Genomic DNA, 24,853 nt, shown 5'->3' on the forward strand with positions numbered 1-24,853 from the left:
CTTTCAGAACTTTCTTAGGCTAAGTAGCAAGGCTTGGATAATGGGCCAGGGATAATTATGGAGTTTAGTCAGGCTGAGGTCAGAGGCCCTGGGGATAGAGGGGGACCTCATCTATTCTCTCAGGTATCCACAGGTAAGCACTATGTTGTGTGCACTGAATGTGACTTCATTTTGTTGTTGGACACACAACTCCTATTTATAATACTGGAAGTATATCATAGAAAACATCTCTATTATGCTATGGAAGGAAAGTATCTGCCTTATATAGACATAGTAATAGAGAACTATCAAAACAATTTTATAAATAGGCAAGCTTCTCAGACCAGGCAAAATGAAGTTTTAACTCATTTTCTCTAACACCATTTTACTGTTAACTAAGCAACCCTGTTTAATATACTGGCAATAAAGTACAGAACAATTCATAGTTTCACACAGACACTAACTCACGAGGATAATTTTGTTTTCAAACAGGAAAAGAGTTCATAAAAGCCAATTATTTACAATTGTGTTTAAAACCTTCTAAACAATACAGAAAAGAGAAGGTGTTTTGAACAGTTTCCAGTTCTGCATGGTAGGTTTCTACATTACAAAAATAATCTGCTTTACAAATTATAACTAATTTTATTTTGCACAAAGCCTTAAAAAAAAAAACCTTGGCACTTTATATCTTAGTCAGTAGGAAAACAGACTTCTACATGTAAGATACTGTGTAGTTTCCCATTAAATATCTCTTTAAGATACCGAAGAGATTGAGAAGAAACCCAGTAATGGCAAGAGATTGAGAAGAAACCCAGAGTAATGGCAAAATCATTAGGTAATCCCAGAATGGAGTCTCGAGTCAGAAGAAAACCTATTTCTAACTCTGATAGTAAATTTAATCTATTAACCTACAAAGAAATCATTAGCATGGAAGTTAAGAAAGAGAGGCAGTTGGCTTATCCTCAAGCCTGAATTTATCTTAGGGTGGAATAAGTGGAATAAAGAACAAAAGCACACATTGGCTTTTTCTGCCACAAACTAAGCAAGCCAAAAGAAAGAAGTATCAAGAAATTTAAAATGGTACCTCCTAAGACTCCATCAGTCAATCCAGAAACTTCAATAGCAGTAGTGGGCACCAGAAAAGAGAGAATTTAACAATGCAAGGAAGGAATAACAAGCTTTAATTTTTGAGAGCGCTATAAATTTAAGCTTGATATAGCAAGTATACATATTTGTGTCATGTATAAATGCATAAACATATACATGGATTAGCCCAAATACACAGATTAGAAATGAAAAAAATGTAAAAAAAAATAATCAACAGGTGGCTGTGGTAAGAGTCTGCATCAATATCTGGTTTCTGGTGAATTGTATAAAAAGCATAAAACTCTGAAGTCTCAGGGAACACTATTTTAAATGCATGACATTTGTTCCTGTCCTTTATACTATGTACTGTATCTATAATGAAACTGGACATCCTGGAAAGGAAGAATTCTCTACTTATCATCTATATGCACCCAATATTATGTTTCAAAGCTGGCTGGTGTGATCTGATTCTAGAAAAATACCATAGGTGAGGTAGGTTAAAAACAAAGCTAACCAAAAGCTTGAAAGTAATTCCCAAATTACAGAGAATTCAATTATGTGTTTAAATCCTATTTCCACTCAAGTGTGCTTTAGTGCTCACTTTATCAATAAACTTACACCAGGCTAGTTGGCACAAAGATGAATTTTTTCAAAACTTATTATTTTATTATTTAGTCCTAAAACTGCTATTACATTTAAAGAACAATTTGTATTAATTTGCATTCACAACCTGATTGTCTAGCAATTGAGGAATAATGTAACTTCTTCAAAATATATCACACTGCTTTCAATTCAAAAAGTTACCACGAAGGTCAGCAGAAATTATTTTGCAGCTTCATTTCTGCTGTCAGAGGCGATCATGGGATAAAGTCACCTACCTCTAAGGTGAACGACAGCACCACATCGGACTTTGACAGCTGAATCTCATTCTCATCGCCTATGTCCAAAAATGCAGAATTCTGTGAACGTTTTAATTTTTGTAATTTAAATTCTGGACCACCTTTCGAAACTGGAAGACTTTCCAAATTGGCCATTAGCAAATTCACTGAAGACCGCAACTCTTCTATATACATATTCTCCATTTCTTTTGCTATAAATTTGGGGAAATTTCTTTCCTTGAAAATAATTTAAAAAAAAACAATGTTACAAAAGTTATATTTCAATTTTATCATAGAAGATTATATGATGTATATCTTTGACTGTCTTAGAAATTATGACACTCAATATATATGCACCTACCCAATATTTTAGTCTCCAGGTTTTAAAATCATCAGGCTTTGGCAATTTTGATTATGTCTAAGAGTACCTTACATCCCTTATTCAGAATCATTATGGTACAAAATGAATAACATTTTCACATTAACTATTTTTGATAAGACTTGCTTAAGGAAAAACTGAAAACCTACAGGAAAGAAAATTTAGTATCTAGATAAATCTTAATTAGTCACTGTTAACTTTGAATTGCTTGGGGTAAACTGGTTGGTAAGAAAAACATTCAGTATACACTGCTTTGCCTGTTAGGAAACAAACAACTTAAACATTTTTCTTACCAAAATGTATAGTAAGAGGATATCCTTTTTATAAGCATTCAAATTAAAAAATACATAATAGCAATATGATATTTCTAGAATTTTCATATCACACAAATGTGACCAGATCCCTTATGACCATAATTTCAGTTTTTTAGTAAAGGTTTAGAAAATTTTAAATTTAAAGCAAAAGGCCAACTTATGACTAAAGCTGTATATAAAAAAGAATAACAATATCAATTTAGAAGATTCATTTTCTTTCTGAATTACATGAGCATTGCCATTTGATCCTTAGATCGCTGTAATCAGATTTTGGTTTCTTTCAACTCGATGAAAAGGACATACCCAATACTGGTATTTAGACAGATATTGACAGATATGCCAAACTGCCCTTAAAGATGATTATACCCATTTATATTCCTACCAACAGCAAAAGGAGGCCTTCTCACACTGTTGGCTCTTTCGTAATCTTTGAAAACCTGGCATTCGCTCTTCCCTTAAAGAGAGTTTATAGCTTTATGATATGACGTATGATGTAATGTGTTGACTACCATACAAAACTGGCTGGGAATGAAAGCCTAAAGCAACCACCTTGCAAATGACTGCTTAATGCTCCAGAAAAATTAGTGCCTTTCTCAAGAGTTTCCCTTGGCATCATTCCAAGTATAACCTAAGAAATCCCCATCTCTGGGATGACTGGAACCCATCCAGAATGCTCTCATCAACCTGCACCTAACCTGTGACTCACCTGCACCAGTTTTTTCATGGGATGGAAAGCAACATCTGGTGCCACTTCACAAATCAGTCCCAGAGTCTCAGGCTACCTGTTTCTCTTTTCCCCAAATATAACTTTCACATATTTCTTTTAACATAATTTACATATAATCAATACTAAAATTGCATATTTATTATCACATAGTAATTAAGTATCCACATTCATAATTAACTTTCTTAAGGAAGACTCTTAGGTATCCTTTTAACATTCCTCTAGAGTGTGAAGCAACATTCCAAAAAAGTTTGCAACCTCAGGAAACACACATAACTCTTCAGCTACAGAACACCTTGGTTTCCTTTGGAGAAAAAAAAGTAATGTTTTGGAATGGTTTCTCAATGCATGTAAAAGAAAAAAACACAAGCAAAATAAGCCATAAAAAGATTTTTATATTTATGCACTGCCTTTATTTTTTTATTTAAATTCAATTAGCCAACGTATGGTACATCTTTAGTTTTTGATATAATGTTCAATGATTCATTTAGTTGTGTATAACACCCAGTGTATGCACTGACTTTTTTTTTTTCAAGATTTTATTTATTTATTTGAGAGAGAGAGAGAGAACACAAGCAGGGGGAGTGGGAGAGGGAGAAACAGGCTTCCCGCGGAGCAGGGAGCCCAATGCAGGGCTCGATCCCAGGACCCTGGGATCATGACCTGAGCTGAAGGCAGACGCCTAACGACTGAGCCATCCAGGCGCCCCTGCACTGATTTTAAAAGCTGTTATGAAAAGTATCCAAAACCCAGAAATGAGGCAAAAAGGTGAGGGGGCAGGTCCTTTCAATGTCCTATGGGGGCAAAGGGCATCCAAGGGTCATCTGAGGAAATATACTCCGTTTGACTTACTGTTTATTGATTCAAAGTCCCAACAGTGAAGTTACACGTTAACTTACAGAATTTTGTCTGGAAAAGATGCAAATAATGTGTGTCTGCTGAGTAAGATAATCCAATGGTTATAGTTTAAAACCTCACTGGAAATTGACCACTTTTAGATCTAATCCAGGAATCTTGTTTTAACCTTGCTTAAAACCACCTAGTTTTGCTATGCTCTTTGGATTAGTTTTAACACGTAACTAGTTTGCTCATTCATTATGCACTGAATGAAATCTTTATTGTGTGTTTATATTTGTAGAAGTCATAATTTTGCCTTTTTAAAAATTTTACTTTAGCAAAGCAAAAAAAAAGATCACGTTTGAAAGTTTGGATGCACCAATTTTTTTTTCAAAATTTTAAGGTGTATTTTATGGAAAACAGCATTAGCACATAAAAAACCAAATTCTTATTTAGCTTTAGTTAAAAACACATCATTCGCAATCATTTTTCAAGGAGACTGGCAGGATTCACCAAAATTGATGGTCTAATCAGCATTTTCCAACTTTTCAAGAAATAGACTATACCCAATTTTTTTCCTCTCTGGGGGAAAAGACAGACAACTCTGCTTTAAAGCTCTGAGGTTTATTAATAGTATTTCATCAACTTTATTTAGCCTGCTTATGTTGCCTCTTCCTTGGAAACAAAAATCAACTGTACTTCAGGCAACTATACATGTTAAATTTAATCTTTTAAATTAGAACAGACTCAGAAATAGGGTTATTCTTTAGTTTAACTGTGAGTTGTTCTTATAAACCATGGTTTAAATGTTCTAATTTACTCACTCATTAGCGGCCCTAACACATTATATACATGAAAATGCTTGTTCCATAAAAAAAATTCTCAGTATTCAAATTTAGTCCCTTTTAAGTGCTTCTAACCTTCCACTAGATGAAACCTGGACCAGACTGGTAGGTGGAAGATGGGGACAGCTGTCAGATTCTAGAAATACTCTGAAGGCAAATGCAAATGGATTTCCTAATAAATTTGTCATGAGGCACAAGAAAAGGGAGTCAGAGAGATGATTCCAAGGTGGTTTTTTTTTTTTTTCGTGTAACTGACAAGACAGTACTGTCAAGAATTGGCCTAGCCTGACCACTTAACTGGAAATTTTAAGCACCCTACACTCCTGATTCCACCTTGTCTTTATTTTCTAAATAGCAACTGAGCACCTTCCATAATTCAGTTATATGGAACATTCCTTGCTTATTGTCAGCTCTCCCAAATGCAAGATCCACCAGGGCATGGCAGGGATATTTTTGTCTGGGTTTATCCCAAGACAACTACGCATTTATCTGGATGTATCCCAAAAGCCTACAACATTGCCAGGTTATTTTAGTAGGTGTTCAATAAACATTTATTCATTGAATTTAGGGATAGAAAAATTCAGGCTCCAAAAAGTTAAATAAACCTGCCCAATGTTCTATATCAAAGGAAACAGCAATCATGGATTTGCCTACAGGTTTTTCTGGCCCAGTCCACATTTTTCCTACTACTTCCTATAATTATGCCTTGGCTAAAGTATTAAAGTCAATACTTCTAGGGTGCCTGGGTGGCTCACTTGGTTAAGCGTCTGCCTTCGGCTCAGGTCATAATCTCAGAGTCCTGGGATCGAGTCCCGCATCGGGCTCTCTGCTCTGCAGAGAGCCTGTTTCTCCCTCTCCCCCTGCTCTTCTCTCTCTCTGTCAAATAAATAAATAAAATCTTAAAAAAAAATAAATAAAGTCAATACTTCTATCCTTTAAAACAGATTTCTGCCCTGGGGTTTTGTTGTTATTATACTGTGCTGTGAAGTATGATAGGAGGTGTTACTGATTGCCAATGATTATTAATGGACCACACTTCTGGATTATCAGACTGAAGAGGCAGCTGGGGGCCCAAGAGAGCAAAGTCAAAGACCAGGGTTTGAAACCAGCCTCCACGTTATTTGTTACGTAGTCTTGAAGTCCGTAATCTTCCCTAAATCTCAATCTCCTAGTCTATACAATAGACTCATTGTATCCTCTGTCCTTAGGGGTTCATAGGATTAGTGTAGAAATATAATGCAACAAGGTCAGTAAATTATAATTAGCTTTATGAATTTTTAATGAAGATGGCTTACCCTTGGTGAAACTGAATTAGAAAGCAATTAAACATGTTTTATCTCCTATGTCAATATACTCACCAAAAGGCATGTTATTTTTGGTGACTTTTTTCCCCTTCCAATTCCATTGGCTTCGCTTCCTTCTCCACACTTTTTTAAACGTACCAGTGTTTGTGATGACATCATTGGGGTCCCAACAAAGAGAAGTCTATGTGCATCACTCACCCTTTCCTCTCAAGTCCAAAGATGATAAACCCACATTTTCCTCCCAGGCATGAAGTTGAGACAACCAAGACTCTCCCTCCTGTTTCACAACCCTCCAGAAATTCATCTAAACTTTACTCTGAAGCATCACATCCTCAGCCAGGCCCTTAGAGAAGCAAATCCAACTCATTACAATATGCACAGTCTCAGTGTATCTATATCTATATACACCTAGGCAATCTACAAATGTGGGTCACAGATCCAGAGTCCTGTCCCCCAGGGTCTGGAACCTCTCTCTGGAGTCTCTCCCAGTCTCAGGTCTTCAAGAAAAGCAACTGTCTTTCCAGCCAGCTTTCCAATTCAGCTAAGGGTTTTGGGGAAAATGCTGTCCTCTCTAAAGCTTCCAATAGCCTTAACCTACTTGACTTTCATCCTATAAATTCGACATCTGAATCTCTACAAGGATGTAGTGCCTCCCCAGATATCCTGAGGATAGTAACATGGCATGCTGACCTTTTAACCACTGTTCTTTGTGTGAATGTAACTCTTTAGCCCCTAATTCATAGCACTCTATGTCTTCATTCATCTGGAAATTCCTCTTCATCTATCTCTGGCTTGGTTCTCACAACTTACTGTCATCTCTGCTACCCAAATTTCTCTTAATTTTCTCAACTTTCCTGTTTATCTCCAATTTCTCAACAATTTCCCTACTTTTTAATATACTTTTAGATAACACAGTATTAGCATTCTGAAAACTTACACATCATTCATAAATGCATTTTTCTTTGCAAAAACAAAAATATTTCAATTGTTAAAATCAGCATGGGCTGTATCTTCTTCTCAAAGGCTGGAAAAGTTCACTATCATGATTTGGGAGGTGGTTAACATGGGCCATGTACACATACATTCACTGAGCTGTAAACTAAGTATTTGTATACTTTACACATTATACCTAAAATTTAAAGAAATGAAGAAAATTCCCTCAATAGGGAGGATTCTTCAGAAAGATGGAGGGAGGTAAAGGAAGAGTGTACCTCCAAATATTCAAAGTTTTGATTAGCAGAAGGGAAAAGAGGGGAAAAAAATCATACCTCAGATTAACAGCACTATAACTTCAAGTCTATTGGGAAAGCCAATTTTCTTTTACCACTAATTTATGCATCAATTTACTAAAGAATGATGCAAATAATGAAGTTCCATGTGCTCTAAAAAATATTAAGCATTAAGAAGAAATTAATGATTTTGTTTAAAACTTATTCCTATTACATAGAAACACAGTGACTATATGAATAAATTATATTGAACACTATCTGTGGGAGTCTTACTAGAAACTTCCAGTTAGATTTTTCATCCATTCAAATATTAGTTGACTCCACTATGTGCCAAGCACCATGTTGGGTATCTTGGAATACGTGATTTTGCAGAGACAATGTTTTACTCCCTAATTAGGTTTTATTTAGCACAATATTAAAATTCTTCTAAATGTGGCCATTTGAGAAATTCAGGCATTGCTTTCAGAATAATCTACAAAAGTTATTGAGTTTAAACATGTTCTATGTGTAAGGAAGGATATGTAAAATAGATAATATGCTCCATTTAGATAATATGCACTCAGATATTTGGGCTTAAGAAGCATGCACAAAGAGAAGAAAATGATAAAATTATACTATCTATACAGAACTTTTTCAGCTCGCAGAAATAGGAGTAAAAAGAAATGTTGTACACTATGTCAAAGTTAATAATTTACCTTTGCCATTTTCTCTGCCAACTGCAAACGACCATCAAGTTCCCTTCTGATCTGGGCTGCTTGTTCATCTGCATTATCCAGCTTTAAAATAGAAATTACACATACGTGATTACCTAATGACAGTGACCTACAGATTAAAGACTTAAGGACTCAATTTTTGTTTTTAATAAATTCTCTCAGCTACCTATTGACAACACAGAATGGCAGTCCAATTAAATTTCTTGGGCACTTTTCATTTTGGTTTTGTTCACAAAAAAAGTTATTAAATTGCTAAGCGTAGTAGCTCAGTTTATCAAAAATCTAATTATAATAATTCCTTGTCCAACCTGTCTGCAACAACTCTAAAACCAGGAAGTCCTTGTTTCCTTGAAATTACATTAAATTGTCTTTAAGCTTATTCCGTCCATCCTTCTGTCTTTGTAAAGGTCAGCCCTAAGTAGTTCCAGATAGATAAATATCTTGTTTTGTTCTTTCAAATTTCCACAGTGGTGAGATTCTGAATAATGTTTTACTTCTTTTTCCTTTCAAAAAATATTCCCTTTATTTTTATAACAAGTTTGTGTATTAGTGCTAAACTATAAAAGTACCATTTGATTAACTGATAGAACTTCCTACCATTTAAATCTTCATATTCTCCTCACTCTAGTATCAACAGCCTCATGCTGCCAAGAAACCCTTCCACTCTCTTACAGATTGGCACCACATTAGAATTCCATTCTCTTCTGCTAAATTTGATTGAAAGCAAGAGAAGCATGCTATCATCATTTTTAAAGATATTTACATGGAAAATTACTTTCACTTATCCAGTGAAATCATCTTTCTTAATATAATTTCTTTTAACTTTTCTTTATGATTCCCTTCCCCCCAATTATTGATAATCAATTTCCTTTATTAGTTCATTATAAAAACTGCTATATTGAGGAGGTCCTATGAGCCATGCACAGTGTGGGATGCACTGGGTGGACTACAAATGTTTCTCTTGACTTTAATTCCTTTCCCTTTGTTACTTCCATCATAAAGAAACCCGGGCCACACAATACAACTGTAGTATAATAAAGGTGCATCTGAAGACTGGATTAGTATTGAGTACAATATTAAACCACCCAGGAGAATACAGATTAACTTTTCTATTTCCTGAAGAACTTCAAACTGACCAGATTGCATTCTTTAAAGCAGCCTTAAAAAAAAAAATGCCTGAAAAAGATGAGTAGAGGCAATGCAGGTTGACAGGATGGTGGTGTCAGGACATATATAAAGAGTCAAGAAATGGGGAAGATGTTCTAGTAAAAGAGCACCAGGAGTTTGGAGGTGAGATGACTACTTGTAGAAATGATAGATATTGGGGGGTGGGGGAAAGTACATGGGAGATGGGGCTAGAGAGAGGCCAGCTACTTCATAAACTACTCTTCACAGCCACAACAGGGCATCTAGAGTTGGTTCCTACAACAACGGGAATTCTTTGAGAGATTTTAAACAGGATTTTGGAAAGATCACTTTGTCTCCAGCACAAACAACAGATTAGAGGGACATAGGAAGTCTGATATTTATTCATTAGAAAAACAGATCTGGGGTTACCTTCCTAAAAAAAAAAAAAAAATGTTTCCAGGTTGATTAAAAAAAATCAAATGCATTTAAAATCAAGTTTAAAACCAGCCAAGATTTTTAAGATTTTATTCATTTATTTGAGAGAGCGAGAGCGTGCATGCATGAGCAGGGGGAGGCACAGAGAGAGGAGAAGCAGGCTTCCTGCTGAGCAGGGAGCCCAACACAGGGCTCAATCCCATTATCCCAGGACACTGGGATAATGACCTGAGCAGAAGACAGACACTTAACCGACTGAGCCACCCAGGTGCCCTTAGCCAAAATTTTCTTAAACTAAATCACCGGTAAATAATTTTCTATGTCATCTCAAGAACAAACACAAGTTAATTAATAGGACGCAAAGTCAAAGAAACAAAGTTTCTCTTTACTGTGTTCAAAGTCAAAATGATTTACATTAAAAACAAAATTGTTAAAGAATGTGTGCCATATCTGTTCCAGGTGACTGAAATCAAAGTCCTAAAAGCAAAAATTATGTGTAAGAACCTGTAACTACAATACTTCATTTACACTAAATGTGTAAATGATCTCATCTTTGCTTAAATGCTGATAAATATCTTTCCATAGAAAAATTAAAATGGTTACATGCCTGTAAGGAGTTCTGATTCCACTAAGAAATAGTACTTAACATCTGAAAACAGAAGGTCATAGTTCTTCAAACTTCACAAAACACTAACATCTTCAAATATTATATCTTCATATTAACAGCTCTTAATTTTAAGTGAAGTTATTTGACTCACTTCTGGATTTTGCAAGTATTTTCTTTGTAAGAGACATTTTCTACTACTTCTGAAAAATATTAATACCCTAACTGCATTTCTCTGAAAAAATGTAGGCAGAGAAAAGCAGAACATTGCTGTACCAAGTAACATTTGAATAGCCTTCTCTTAATTAAATTTTCAGAGATTTTTACTAACTTTGGTGATTGCTGGTATCATTTTGTGAAACTAGAATTGCATACTTCCAAACGTAAAAAAAAAAAAGCTAATAAAAACAATTTTTTTTATATCCTTGTGTAATGTAACGCTAGATAGAATTGAAGGAGGTAAATCAGTTGGTTAACTTTTTTTTTTTTTTACATGTAAGAATGTTAATGTCCCATGTTTTGGGGGTTTTGTTAGAGATTTATTATTTTAGAGAGAGAGCATGCGTTCACAAGCAGGAGGGGGAGAAGAAGAGGGAGAGAGAATCTCATGCAGACTCTGCTGAGCACAGAGCCAGATTGGGGCTCAATCTCATGACCCTGAGGTCATGACCTAAGCTGAAACCAAGGGTGGATACTTAACCAATTATGCCACCCAGGCACCCCTTGTTTTCTTGAGTGTTTGTTACTTTTTTAAAATTAATTGAAAGCTTATATAATTATGTTTTCTTAAAAGTTGACTTCTCAATTGAAATTAGTTTCACATGCAGTTATAAGAAATAGATACACCCATTATACATGCCTAGTTTCCTCCAATGGAAGCATCTTACAAAACTGTACTATTATATCACAACCAGGATACTGACTTTGATATAATCATCCATCTTATCCAGAGTTTCTCAGTTTTATGCTTACCATTTGTATTAATCTATTATTTATCTAATTTATCTAAATTCATATATTCACCACTACAGTCAAAACACTGAAGAATATTTTTTAAGATTTGAGAGTGCGTGCATGTGCACACACACGTGAGCATGTGTGAGGGGAGGGACAGAGGGAGAGAATCCTCAGTCAGACTCCCCACTGAGCACAGAGCCTGACATGGGGCCACAAGACCATGACCCAAGCCTAATCCAAGAGTGGGATGCCCAACCGACTGAGCCACCCAGGTACCCCAAAACACTGCAGACTTTTAACACCATATGTTGCTCTTTTATAACCACACCAACCTCCTCCAGCCAATCCCGTTGGTTAGATTTAATAATGTACTGCTTTTCAAAATGTTTAAAAATAAATTCTAATAAGGCAAATGGATTTTCTTTTAATTTCCATTATGAAACTGGAGAGGTTAACATTTGTAAGTACTGGATGGGGGCCTCGGACCTCTTAATGCACACATTCACCACCTGGGTGCTTTCCTCAAAGCACATGGTCACAAACAGCATGTATCTATAGCTCCAACCCTTCAGAAGAGTTTGATTTACATTTCCAACTGCTTATTTACCATTTCAATTTGCATGGAGACTAACAAGCCCAAAATGCAATCTTGACTTCCAGCTCCCCATACCAATCACTCCTTCGATGAATAATGCCATGTCATATAAATAGCACATTTATTCACCCAGCTGCACAAGCCCAAAACCTAGGTGTCATCTTTGGCCTTTCTTTTCCCTCACAGCCCACATCCAATCCAATCTAGAGTCATGTAGAGTGAAACCTAGATCACATTATTTAAGCAGACTGCAATTCAGGTACTCTGAGTTCTTGGCTAGGACTCTACTTTTTTTATGGTAGAGGGTCTTCCTGGCCACTTCAAGTAGATCTCCTTTCACCAAAGCAGTTGTACATATGGTTATGGTGCAAGTAATGCTTTTTCTTTTCTGAACCCTCCAGAGAACTTGGGTTTTTACACCACCTCCTCCATCTCCCCCTCCACAAAATCAATCAATCAATCAATCAAGCCTAGATGGTTCACAGATGTGGGACATCAGATTTTAAAATGCTGGATAGCACCTCTGTCTCTAGCGCCTGATTTGGGGTATGAGATAAAGAAAATGGAGATATGTGGACTCTGGAGTCCATGGTAGGGCCCAGACGCAAGCCTCATTCTATGAGGACAACCTCATTTTCTTTAAATTCTTGATTTGAACACATTGTGACAATAGATTACTTACCTCACAGATGTCCTTCCCTGGCACAGAGCATGCCCAAATGTATCTTTATTCTCCGCAATGCCCCTAGTATCTAGTGTACAGAGCATTTTCAATTACCAATTGAAAATGATCAATTTCAATTAACACTTCAAAATCAATTACTACTTCAATTATCAAGATATTTTTCTGGACTGGCAAATATTTAGCATAGGAAATGTACTTTTATTTTCCTCCTGTTCATTACATAGGAAGTACTGTTTCCACATTCAGAATGCTCTGTCACAGAATATTTTTCACATCTTTTTTTGGTAAGACTTTATTTGTCAGAGAGACAGAGAGAGAGAGAACAAAGCAGATTCCCCACTGAGTAGGGAGCCCAATGCAGGACTCTATCCCAGGACCCTGGGATCATGACCTGAGCCGAAGGCAGATGCTTAACTGACTGAGACACCCAGGCTTCCCTATTTTTCACGTCTTTTAAAAAGAGTCAATCAGTGGTCAGGACCATAACAGATACCCAAATGTATCTTTGTTCTCTGCAATGTCTCTAGTATCTATCATACAAAGCACTTTCAATTATCAGTTGAAAATTAACAATTTCAGTAACCACTTCAAAATCATTAATTGCCATATTAAAAAATCAATGACCACTTCAATGATGAAAATATTTCACTAGCTTGACAAAGCTTTAATACAGAAACATATATATTTTTTCCTCCTGTTCTTTACATGGGGTTTGTGGTTTCCACATTTAAAATTCTCTAGGCTTGGGAGTTCTTAACCTGGACCTTTGGGAATCTGAATCACTCAAGTTGTGAGCAAATTCTGTAGAGTTACGCATTTTTTTCCCTTGGGGAATGGTTTGAATTTCCTAACTCAAAAGGGTGGCAACTCCCTAACTCAAAAGAGGTAAAGAACCATGCTGTGGGGAAATCTTTCTAGAAGCCTCTATCCATTTCTTCTAGAAGAGGCTGTCTTTTTAAAACATAAACCATGGAAGACGGTCACCCTCAGACCTACACATCAACAACCTTACTTTTTACAGAGATTTGTTAAACCTTCATAAAGGGACACTAAGACACATGCTCTCAACAGCGTTGGCAATGGTCCAATCATTTTACTATTTACCCTTTCTTACACCTACTGTACAGCAACCACGATGTAGGCTCTTCAGTAACTACAAAAGTAAGGGCCTTCCAGGAGCTCACACTTTATATCAAAAATAGTGAAAACAGTACACAGAACAGAATATAATTGCCAAAAGAAAGCTACTGATCAGTGCTATAAGAATTCAGTGATGGAAGAGATGTGTTTCCTGGTTGATTAGCAACATGATGGATTTGCAAAGAGGGAAATACTAAAAAATGGACTTTGAGAAGTAGAGAAAATGCTGACCTGATGCAGCAGCCTATTGGTCTTGACTTGCAAATCTCCAACCCTAGACTTTCCTTGCCACATTCCCCACATCCCCCTCATGTGATTGGAAACAAGCTCCAAGAGACCGCAGGGATCAACAAACCTCCCCTTGCAGAAGGCCTCAGACCCAAAGCCCAACTCTCCTACAGTTATGAAAATTTTAAACAGCATAAAAATAACTTTACCAAGTTTCACCCAACACTTCCATTTTATAACTTGTGAAATCTTTTATCCAATGCTCTAAAAACTACAAATATCAAATATTTGAATTCATTAAATTTGTTCATATCTTTAAAAAAAATCATTTATAAAAAGCACTTTTCATAGCACTGTTTAGCATCATTACCCTCTCTCAATATATTTTCTAGAACCAGGATAACTGTATTAACATTGTCAATCACTAAAAAAAGGAATTAATAGCTATTTTTCCATAATGACACCTTAGTACATGCCGACCCTACTCAATTATGTCCTCCTTTTTCCCACTGAAGAAATTAGTTTTTTCTCTGACTTCACACTCCACTTATGGCATACTTCTTTTCAAACAAATTATATTCTGTTATTTTCTTGTAATATTTGCCTTTATCCTTCAGTATGAAAAATGCAAGTACACTAGGATTTGTTATATAAACTTCGTGTTTTCCCTGTTCATATGCTGGTCCGCTGTATTTATATTATACATAAATCTGGCCATTTACAGATAATGTATCATGAGAAGTAACTGGCACAAACCTAACACTGATTCCAAAAGAACACTCCAACCAACACTTTATCATAGTTTTCTAGTAGCCCAGTGTTTATTTGACAGTAACAAATATATATGGATTTTGCAACAGAACCTAAAATCACTGATCAAAAGCTTTTAAGTATTAAATTAATCTACTGGGGCGCCTGGGTGGCTCAGTCGTTAAGCGTCTGCCTTCGGCTCAGGTCATGATCCCAGGGTCCTGGGTTCGAGCCCTGCATTGGGCTCCCTGCTCGGCGGGAGGCCTGCTTCTCCCTCTCCCATTCCCCCTGCTTGTGTTCCCTCTCTCGCTGTGTCTCTCTCTGTCAAATAAATGGATGGAATCTTAAAAAAAAAAAAAAAAAAAAAAAACTAAAATAAATTAATCTACTTCACCAATAAGTTGTTTTAACTCTATTATTATTTGAACCAAAATTTATCATAAAAATAGAGCCTAACTCTACCCTACTGATTATTTCTGCTCTGTTTTCTATGCTGCCTCCCCACCCCCCATACTGCAAACACACACGTAGGTCCTTGGCTGTTCTAGACATCAGAATATCTCCAGTTATTTCTCAAAACAATGTCGTAAGTCAGTATATAACACTGGTCTTTCTCCTGAGTTCCAGCTTCCCAACTGAAGGCAAGGCCTTTCCCTTTAGGCACCCACAAAGCCCTCACACTAAAAGTAAACCTGTTTTTTTATCATCCACTCTTCATCATGGCTCCCTATTTCTACATATCATTCCCACTACCCTTGATCAGGCTATAATCTCAGAGAAGGGAGGGAGGCAAGGAAAAAGAAAGGAGATGAGGGATTAAATGAATAAGTGAACATGAATAAAGAGAATGATACTTGAACATGTTAGCCTAGTATCCTGGTCCTCCCAAATTTTATTCCATTCTCTTTTCAATTTCTTGGATAATTCCACTATCTATACAAATTAGTTTGTTCAATGTTTACCAAAGATGTTACATTTTCCCAGTCATATATTTTGCTTGTGTTTCTTCTGCCTGGGACATTCTTAATCTATCTTCATTGTTTTAATCAATCTCCAAATCTGAGATTACCTAATCAATCATTTAATAATAAAGCAGGTACTGATGACCTATCTTTCATAGTTTCCTCTTATTGTTGAACTTCAGACATTTAAGACCTCTACCTCAAATTGCAATGTAGGTCCTTTGTCAGCTCATCCTACCCTATCAAGAGGAGTAAAACAAATCCTTCTTGAATGGTGGAACTCACATAACTGTTCTCAATTTTAATGCAAATATAAAGAATAATTACAAGGCTCTTGGACCCTAACATCCCCTCCAAGCTGATCTTCTGCGAGTCAATCTCCCTCAAAAACAAAAACCCTATCTCTCCCTTTTTCCTGATCACTGAAATGAACCAACAATACGGTAACAAACTTTTTGTAATTTCATGCAACAAAAAGAATGTAATAAGAAAATGACGTTATTCCCATACCCTCAAGAAAAACACATTGCATATATGATGTTATGTATGATTCAGGTAACATTATGTCTGCTAGATGCAAAGCATTTAAGAAAAATTCCCTTATATCAATCTGATCTTCCAGATTATATATTAAAAAAACTTGACTCAGAAATAGCAGTTCTGCCATGGTCCTTGTAGAATAATTCTAAGAATCTTAAAACTGCATTTCACAGAAGGACATACTTATCTCAGCATAATAAACCAGCCCACAGCTAACATCAGACTTAATGGTGAAAGGTTAAAAGCTTTTTCTCTACTATCAGGAGTAACACAAAGGTGCCCACCCTCAGCACTCCTATTCAAGATAATACTAGAAGTCCTAGCTAAAGCAACCAGGCAAGAAAAACAAATAAAAGGTATCAGAACTGCAAAGAAGTAAATTGGTCTCTATCTGTAGAGAATATGGTTTCATGTACAGAAAATCTTAAAGACTCAACCAAAAAACCTGTTATATCTAATCAGTGAATTCAGTAGTTGCAGGATACAAAATTAACCTACAAAAACTAGTGGCATTTCTGTATACTAACAATGAATTTTCTGGGAAAAAAATACCATTAACAATAGCATAAAAACAATAAAATACTTAGGCATAAATTTTACTAAGGAGGTGAAAGATCTCTACTCTGAAAACTCCAAGACACTGATAGATAAGAGAAATCGAAGAAAACATATATAAGTGGAAAGGTATCCTGTGTTCATGGACTGGAAGACCCTATCAAATTCCAATGGCATTTCTTTTTTACAGAAGAAAAAACACACCTGAAATTTATACAGAACCACAAAAGACCCCGAAAAGCCAAAGAAGTCTTGAGAAATAACAAAGCAGGCACCATCACACTTTCCGATTTCAAGATATACTGTAGAACTATAGAACTGTAGTCATCAAAAATAGTATGGTACTAACATAAAAACACACATACAAATTGAACAGATTTGAGAACCCCGAAATTTGAGAACCCAAGTATGTACAGTTAACTAATATTTGACTAGGGAGCCCAAAATACTCAATGGAGAAAAGACAATCTCTTTAATAAATGCTGCTGGGATAATTAGATATTCACATGTAAGAGAATGAAACTGGACCCATGCCCTACACCCCTCAGGAAATTTAACTCAAGATGGATTAAAGACTTAAATAGAAGACCTGAAACCATAAAAATCCTAGAAGAAAACACAGGAAATAAAAGCTCCTTGACCTGGGTCTTGGTAATGACTTTTTTGGATATGATACCTTGACCTGGGTCTTGGTAATGACTTTTTTGGATATGATACCTAAAGCAAAAGCAACAAAATCAAATGTAAATAAGTAGAACTATATCACACTAAAAAGCTTCTGCTCAGCAAAAGAAACCATCAACAAACTGAAAAGAAAACCTACGGAACGAAGAAATATTTTCAAAGTATACATCTGTTAAGAGGCTAATATACAGAATATATAAAGAATTCATACAAATCAAAAGCAAAAAACCCCCACAATTTAAAAAATGAACCAAAGACCTGAATAGATATTTCTCCAAAGAAGATAAATGAAAGGCCAACAGGTACATGAAAAGATGCTTAACTTCCCAAGTCATTAGGGAAATGCAAATTAAAACCACAAAAATATCACCTTATTACTGTTAGAATGGTCATCATCAAAACAAGAGATAACAAATGTTGGCATGGATGTAGAGAAAAGGAAACCTGTGTGCACTGTTGGTAGGACTATAAATTGGTGCAGTCACTATGGAAAACAGTATGGAGGATCATCAAAAAATTAAAAATGGAACCACCATATGGTCTAGCAATTCCACTTCTGGGAATATATACAAAGGAAATGAAAACACAAATTTGGAAAGATATCTACATCCCCATGTTCGTAACAGCATTATTTACAATAGCCAAGACATGGAAACAATCTAAATGTCCATTGATGGACGGGATAAAGAAGTTGTGGAATACTATTCACCCATAAAAAAGAGGAAATCCTATCATTTGGGACAGTATGTATGGACCTTAAAGGCATTATGCTAAGTAGAATAAGGCAAAGAAAGATAAAAACTGTATGATCTCACTTTTGTGTGTAATCTAAAAAATATTTTTTTCCTAATTTAAAAAACAAAACTCAGAGAAAGAGATCAGACTTGTTGTTACCAAAGGCAGGTGGGGAGGAAGTGAGGGAAAATGGAGGAGGGCGGTCAAAAAGTCCAAACTTTCAGTCAGAAGATAAATAAGCACTAGGGATGTAATGTACAGCATGAGGAATATAGCTAACACTGCAGTAGAATATATGGAAAAGTTGTTAGAGTTCTCATCACAAGGAAAAAATATTTTTTCTTTATTATATCTATATGAGAAGACAGAGGCTAGCTAAACCTATGTGGTAATCATTTCACAATGTATGTAAACCAAACCATCATGCTGTACATTTTAAACTTATACAGGGAAATAGGTCAATTATTTTTCAATAAAACTGGGGAGAAAAGTACATTTCCCGAACCACACTTTCATTTGAATCCTAAAAAGTAGGGGAAAGAGGAATGAGTTAATTAAATATAAAATTACCCTATGTGAACTGAACTAAACTATATTAAATAATGGATCAAAATGTTCAAAAGCAAGAACATAAGAATTTAACCTCAAACATAAAAACCATTGGACTTCAATAGCCTGAAGACAATGCATGAATATTCTCTAAAATGGTAGATGGCAAGTTTTTTTACATCATGAAATCTTTTTTAGTATTTCCCATTTGATATTAGCATTTTATCTTCTGGACAAAAGTAATGAGCTAATAATACTTTCAAGCAACTACTTACTAACTATATTCACCTCGATAAAATAGTTGAGTACACATTCATATTAATAATTAAGTAATGCTGAAATTGAAAGACTTTAGTATTAAGTAACACAGACACTACCAGGGATATTAGAGAACTTTGTCAGAGCACATTAGAACTCCAGCTTCATCAGGACTAATAAGAACTAAATTTATGGGGTGCCTGGGTGGCTCAGTCGTTGGGCGTCTGCCTTCGGCTCAGGTCATGATCCCAGGATCCTGGGATCGAGCCCCACATCGGGCTCCCTGCTTGGCGGGAAGCCTGCTTCTCCCTCCCCCACTCCCCCTGCTTGTGCTCCTGCTCTCACTGTGTCTCTGTCAAATAAACAAATAAATAAAAAGAACTAAATTTATACAGCACTGACTACATGTAAGGACTGTCCTACATGTGCATTTAAGCCTCAGAACAACTTTATAGGACAGGTCATAACTTCATCCCACTTTAGTGATGAAAAATCTGAAGCACAGATTGCTTTAAGCAATTTTCCCAGGTCAAGGTCACACAGTTAATAAGGGACAGGGCAGTCTGACAGCAGGATTCAACTTAAATGCTTCACAACATTCCCAATGCCACACTTTCAATTTCCACTCTTTCAGTCATTCACTATCTGTGAGTACCCACAATAGGAAACACATTAAATATTATTGTAGAATTAATGGTACAAAGATTAAATATCCCATGCTCAAGCTATTAAAGTGAAGAAGAATTTATTATATATAAATATATATAATATTATATATATATTTTATTATATATAAATTTATATATAATACAAAGTAGAACAGGATAGGCTTTTGGGTAATGATAAGGAATTGTAAATTCCTCATTTTTTTCCCTCCTCCCCCAATATTAAAGAAAAAAGACTGGGGGCGGGAACAGGGAATTTCTCTTGGGTGTTGAAGAATGAACAAGGGGAATTCCAAGTGAAGAGAATAATAGGAGTCAAAATTAAAATCCAAGAAAATACAGGGAGTGATTCAGTTTACACAGAACACAAGGTATGTAAAGAACTGCTACATGGGAAAGAACATAAGCAAGTCAGGTGGGGGCCAGATGGAACAACGGGTATGAACCTCATTCTGTGGACAGAGAGGAGCCATGTTTTCTCTATTTGAAGTTGGGTCATGATGAGAACAGGATGGTGCTCCAATAATATTAATCTGGCAACAAAAATATGTAAAGTTGGAAGGGGGAAGCTGTTAAGAAGTTACTGCCATGCTCCATCTAGGAGGTACTAAAGTCTCGAGCTATGGCAATGGCCATGGACATGAAAGAGATGATATAGTATTATGGAGAAAGCAGCAGTGCAGGTAATTGGGCTGGAAGACATAAAAGGACTGATGGTTAGGAGTCGGAAGGCTGAACACAAATAGAAGGAGAGCCACACATTTAGGATGAGGAAAAAAAATGGCATTTTGAACCTACTGTGTCTGAGGAGTTTCAGATTCATCAGTTTGCCCTGGGCTATGGTGAGACAGAATGCAGAGGAGCTGACCTAAGTGAAAAGGGTAAAAGGCAGTGATAGTCAAAATAAGCAGAATGAGTTTTTGTTTTGTTGTTGTTTTTTTTAATCATTACAGTATTTTTCAGTGGATCTAACTCAGTGCAACAATCACAGTAGCATCTCGTTTCTCAAAAACAGGATAGTGAACCTATCCATATTTTCAAACACTATTGCTCTTGGTACCATACCATGTACAAAATGAGTTCACAAACCTCTGGTGAGGATTCAGAGACAGAAAGGGAAGCCTTATTAATCTGGAGATCTTCACATCAGAATCATGAAAACACTCACAAATAGAAAATGACATCATTTTAAACAGTGAACGATAATAAAGGCCTTTCTCTAAGTTTGTAACAAATAGCCAGAATCAATCACAGCCACCCATTACACAAGTAAAATCTTACTAAGATAATGATCAGTTGGCCCTGCTCTAACGTGATTAGGGTAAATGGAAATTTTTTATACTCTAAAGCAAAGATGATTTAGGATATTATGACCTTGATAATCAGCTCAAAGCATGAAATATCACCAGGTACTCTTTTGTGAGAATGTGTCAACCTCTCTTCCTCAGCCTTTTCAAATTGTTTTTTTTTTTTTTAAAGTGGATTATAAAAACAGAGAAGTTGGTCTAACCATCTACCAAAAGAAACAGGTGTTAAGTTTTCTGGGCCATACATTTCTAAAAGTTGAAAAGTAATAAACACTTAAGAAGAAAGTCTGATGGCATGAGCTTGGCACACAGTAAATGCCCAACAAATTTAATAAAATGATTCCAAGTACTATATAGAAGGGATTTCTTGAATATATAATGTTGTTACTCGTTGATCCCTAAAGATTTTTCTGTTAATTCTATTTTCTTACCTTCCTGGTTCTACTTTTAACTGACTCCAGGACAGTCAAGAGTGCCTTCTACCATGACACATGCAAGGGTCACTTCATTGTCATCTTCCCTGACCTCTGAGCAGCTTGTGGCATAAACACTCTCCTTCTTTGACAGGTCTTCTCTTGGCTTCCCTGACATTACACTCTGGTTTTCCTCCTACTTCACTGGCTCTGTCCCTTTTGTGCAGCCTCTAAATCCTGGTGTCCATAGGACCCTATCCTAGGCCCCTTCTCATCTTGAGCTCCAGACTCTCCTAAAATGATCTCATAGTGTCCCCTGGCTTCAAATACTAACTTTATCTAAATGATTCCCAAATCCGTATGCCAACCCTGATGACTCATTGGAATTTCAGATCTGCACACCTGACCACCACCTGCCATTTCCACATGGACGTTTAGTATTTCGTTTTCAGCATGTACAAAACAGAACTCCTGATTTCTCCCCCACACTTCTCCCTCCAAAAATGTTGCTCCTTGAGAAGAGGGAATGCCATATATTGAGAGCCTAGAACAGTGCTTGACTAGAGTAGGCACTATGTTGAAAGAAAACCCTAATCACAGATGCCCCATCAGACCATGGTTAACACAGGCTGCATCATATAAACATTAACAAATGGAAAGAAAGCCATTAAAACATACTACCTTTTCTATAAAAAGAAAGGGAGAAGAATAGGCGGTATTACTCAAAGTTCTAGTAAATGGTAGGTCTTATGTTATAGACCCAAGTGGACTCCCAGTTTCTGCCTGAATTCCTAGACTTCCATCTTTGTCCCTTTCCAAGCAATCAGGTGTTCTAGTGTTTTGACTCAAGCCAAAGTTCCCAAGTTTGGGGGGAGCCCAGAAGGATTCTGAAGCACAGAATCTGAAGGGCATAAATCCAAAAGAACGTGAAAACAGACTCCTAGGGTCCAATCCAGTAGTCTAGGAACTTCACGGGCAACAGAGAAATAAAACAGGACCATACCAGGGCAAGGAGCAGGAAAAAAAATAATAAATAAATAATAATGCTGGGTCATGCCCACAGGGTGGCAGGGTATGAAAGATATGAAATCCATTCTTTAGGCCCCAGAGAAAGATCTTTCCAGAATCCCAAACTGTTCCTGTCATGTCATTGCTTACAGCCTACCTGTGTTCCCTAGCTCATGATAAATTCCAAGCTCTTCTGGTTAGCATTTAGACCCTTAACATTCAAGTCCTAACTCTTTAGCCTCATCCCCTGCTACTCCAGCAATACACATGACATACCTTCCTAACAGATTCCAAGCTTTTCACTCTCCTTGTGCCTTTGTAAATGTTATTTTCCACCTGTCTGTTAAATTTCTTTCCATCTTCTAAAATTCAGGAATTTGTGCCTTCTTAGAATCTTCATTACACTTTCATTAAAGCTCCAAATGAAAATTAGGTTTTCCACACTGCCAAATGACCTCTTCCTCCTGGACACATTGCTAGATGGTTTCTCAGCCTCCCCTACAGTTTGAGGTCACCATGGCATTAAGTCTTCAATGGACAGTCAGGCCAGGGATCCCCAACCTAACTGTGCATCTTCATCACCACAATGTAGAAAGAAGGCTTTTTAAAAATAGACAGTGGGTCCTATTTTCCACAGATTGTTTCACTTAGTCTGAGGTGGGGCCCAGGTGTCCAGTGGTTTTTAAAGCTCCTTGGGTCACACTAATGTGCAGCCAGGGTGAACACTAAAGAAATCTGTGCAAACTATCATCTGTTAAATTAAAATACTGCCATCCACATCCTCACATCAGGCTGTATACATACCTTCAGTAACATCCTGTTTAACTATATCATTACATTTTCTTTTTTTTTTTTTTACCATTACATTTTCTTTATAGATCTGTCTCCTTACCACATGCAAATACCTTCAAAGAACCAAATCTTGTCATTTTTGCATTTTCCCTTGCTGACATTTTTAAATATCTCATTTTAATTTTGATAGAATATTTTCATGAAAAATCATGAAGAAGATATAATTACTTATACTTGAAATGGTATATCCATATGATCCTTTTTCATTAAGAGTTGAGAGCAGGTCTTGAAGTACATTAGCAAAAATACTCCCGCCCCCCACCCCCACCGCCGGACCCCACTATTACTACTACAAAGATGCCTCGTCTCTGGGATGTCTGTTCTCTTTAAAAAATGGGGCACCTATGTGGCTCAGTCAGTTAAGCATCTGCCTTCGGCTAGGTCATGATCTTAGAGTCCTGGGATTGAGTCCCTCATCTTCTTCTCCCTCTCCCTGTTCCTCTGTGTGCACGCGCACAGTCTAATAAATCAATCAATCTTTAAAAACATAAAAAATGGAAAAGTTGGAATACCACCCTACTTTCTATAGGCTAGATCTGGGTAATGAAAAATCTAAAAATAAATGCAAAGAATGTCTGACGATAGCCTGTATCTGTGATCTAGTCTGATTTGTGAAAAAGTGAATTAAAACATTTTAGGAGAAATCTTACTTAGGAATATTCTTACGTAGTTCCCTTACATATAGGCCATAGGTAAAAACCAAAATAATGCATAGTCAAATGAAACAAAACTTATTGATAAAACCTTTAATTTGATTTAATATATTAAAATTGCATTCACAATTTTAATTTTTAGAGAAGAAATTGATTCGTTATTACTAATCAGATATCCAAATTCATTTAAATGAAATCAGAGTCATCTAATTTATATCATGACACATTCATTTAAAAAAGTGAACGTGGGGGTGCCCGGGTGGTTCAGTTGGTTAAACATCTGCCTTTGGCTCAGGTCATGACCTCTGGGTCCTGGGGTCAGCCATGCATCGGGCTCCGCACTCAGCGGGGAGTCTGCTGCTCCCTCTCCTGCTGCCCTCCCACTGCTCCTGCTCTGTCAAGTAAAAAAAAAAAAAAAAAAAAAAAAAAAGTGAACATGTAGGGTGCCTGGGTGGCTCAGATGGTTAAGCATCTGCCTTTGGTTCAGGATCCTGGGATTGAGCCCTGAGTTGGCCTCCCTGCTCAGCGGGGAGTATGCTTCCCCTTCTCCCCCCATCACCACTAATGCTCTCTCTTGCGCACTCTATCTCAAGTAAAATCTTAAAAAAAAAATGAACATGTATATAAATATTATGGCCATTCCAATTATTAACTCCAGAATTTCAAAAATCAGGTACTATAAAATTGACTCATTCTTAAGGTCTGAAGTTTCTTCTTGCTGTATCCTAAAACGTAACTGCCATTTCATGACATTTACTTGAAGATTTTCCTCAGCATTTTGAGCTTTAAAATTACCTAGATTTGAAAAGTATAACCTAATTGTCATTTCTACAGCTTTATTTTCTTATTTTGAAAATGATTT

General features: G+C 36.4%; 1 protein-coding gene across 11 annotated transcripts in view; it reads right to left on the bottom strand.

Moving 5' to 3' along the window:
- The window catches only part of CADPS2 (calcium dependent secretion activator 2), a 516,958-nt gene that overhangs the window by 296,914 nt on the left and 195,191 nt on the right, over positions 1–24,853 (bottom strand). For 10 of the 11 annotated variants that reach the window (XR_004682085.1, XM_035021019.1, XM_035021014.1 and 7 more), the window contains 2 exons: positions 8,271–8,351; positions 1,944–2,180 (listed from right to left, as the gene is read on the bottom strand). Coding sequence is in view for 10 of the 11 variants with exons in the window: in XM_035021019.1 (XP_034876910.1) it covers positions 1,944–2,180; positions 8,271–8,351 (318 nt within the window). In the remaining variant the exon portion in view is untranslated. The remainder of the gene's footprint in view (positions 1–1,943; positions 2,181–8,270; positions 8,352–24,853) is intronic. The other variant, XM_035021016.1, reaches the window with a different exon arrangement.

Source organism: Mirounga leonina, unplaced genomic scaffold, assembly GCF_011800145.1.
Source record: "Mirounga leonina isolate KUSES-001 unplaced genomic scaffold, KU_Mleo_1.0 Mir_174, whole genome shotgun sequence".
NCBI lineage: Eukaryota > Metazoa > Chordata > Mammalia > Carnivora > Phocidae > Mirounga > Mirounga leonina.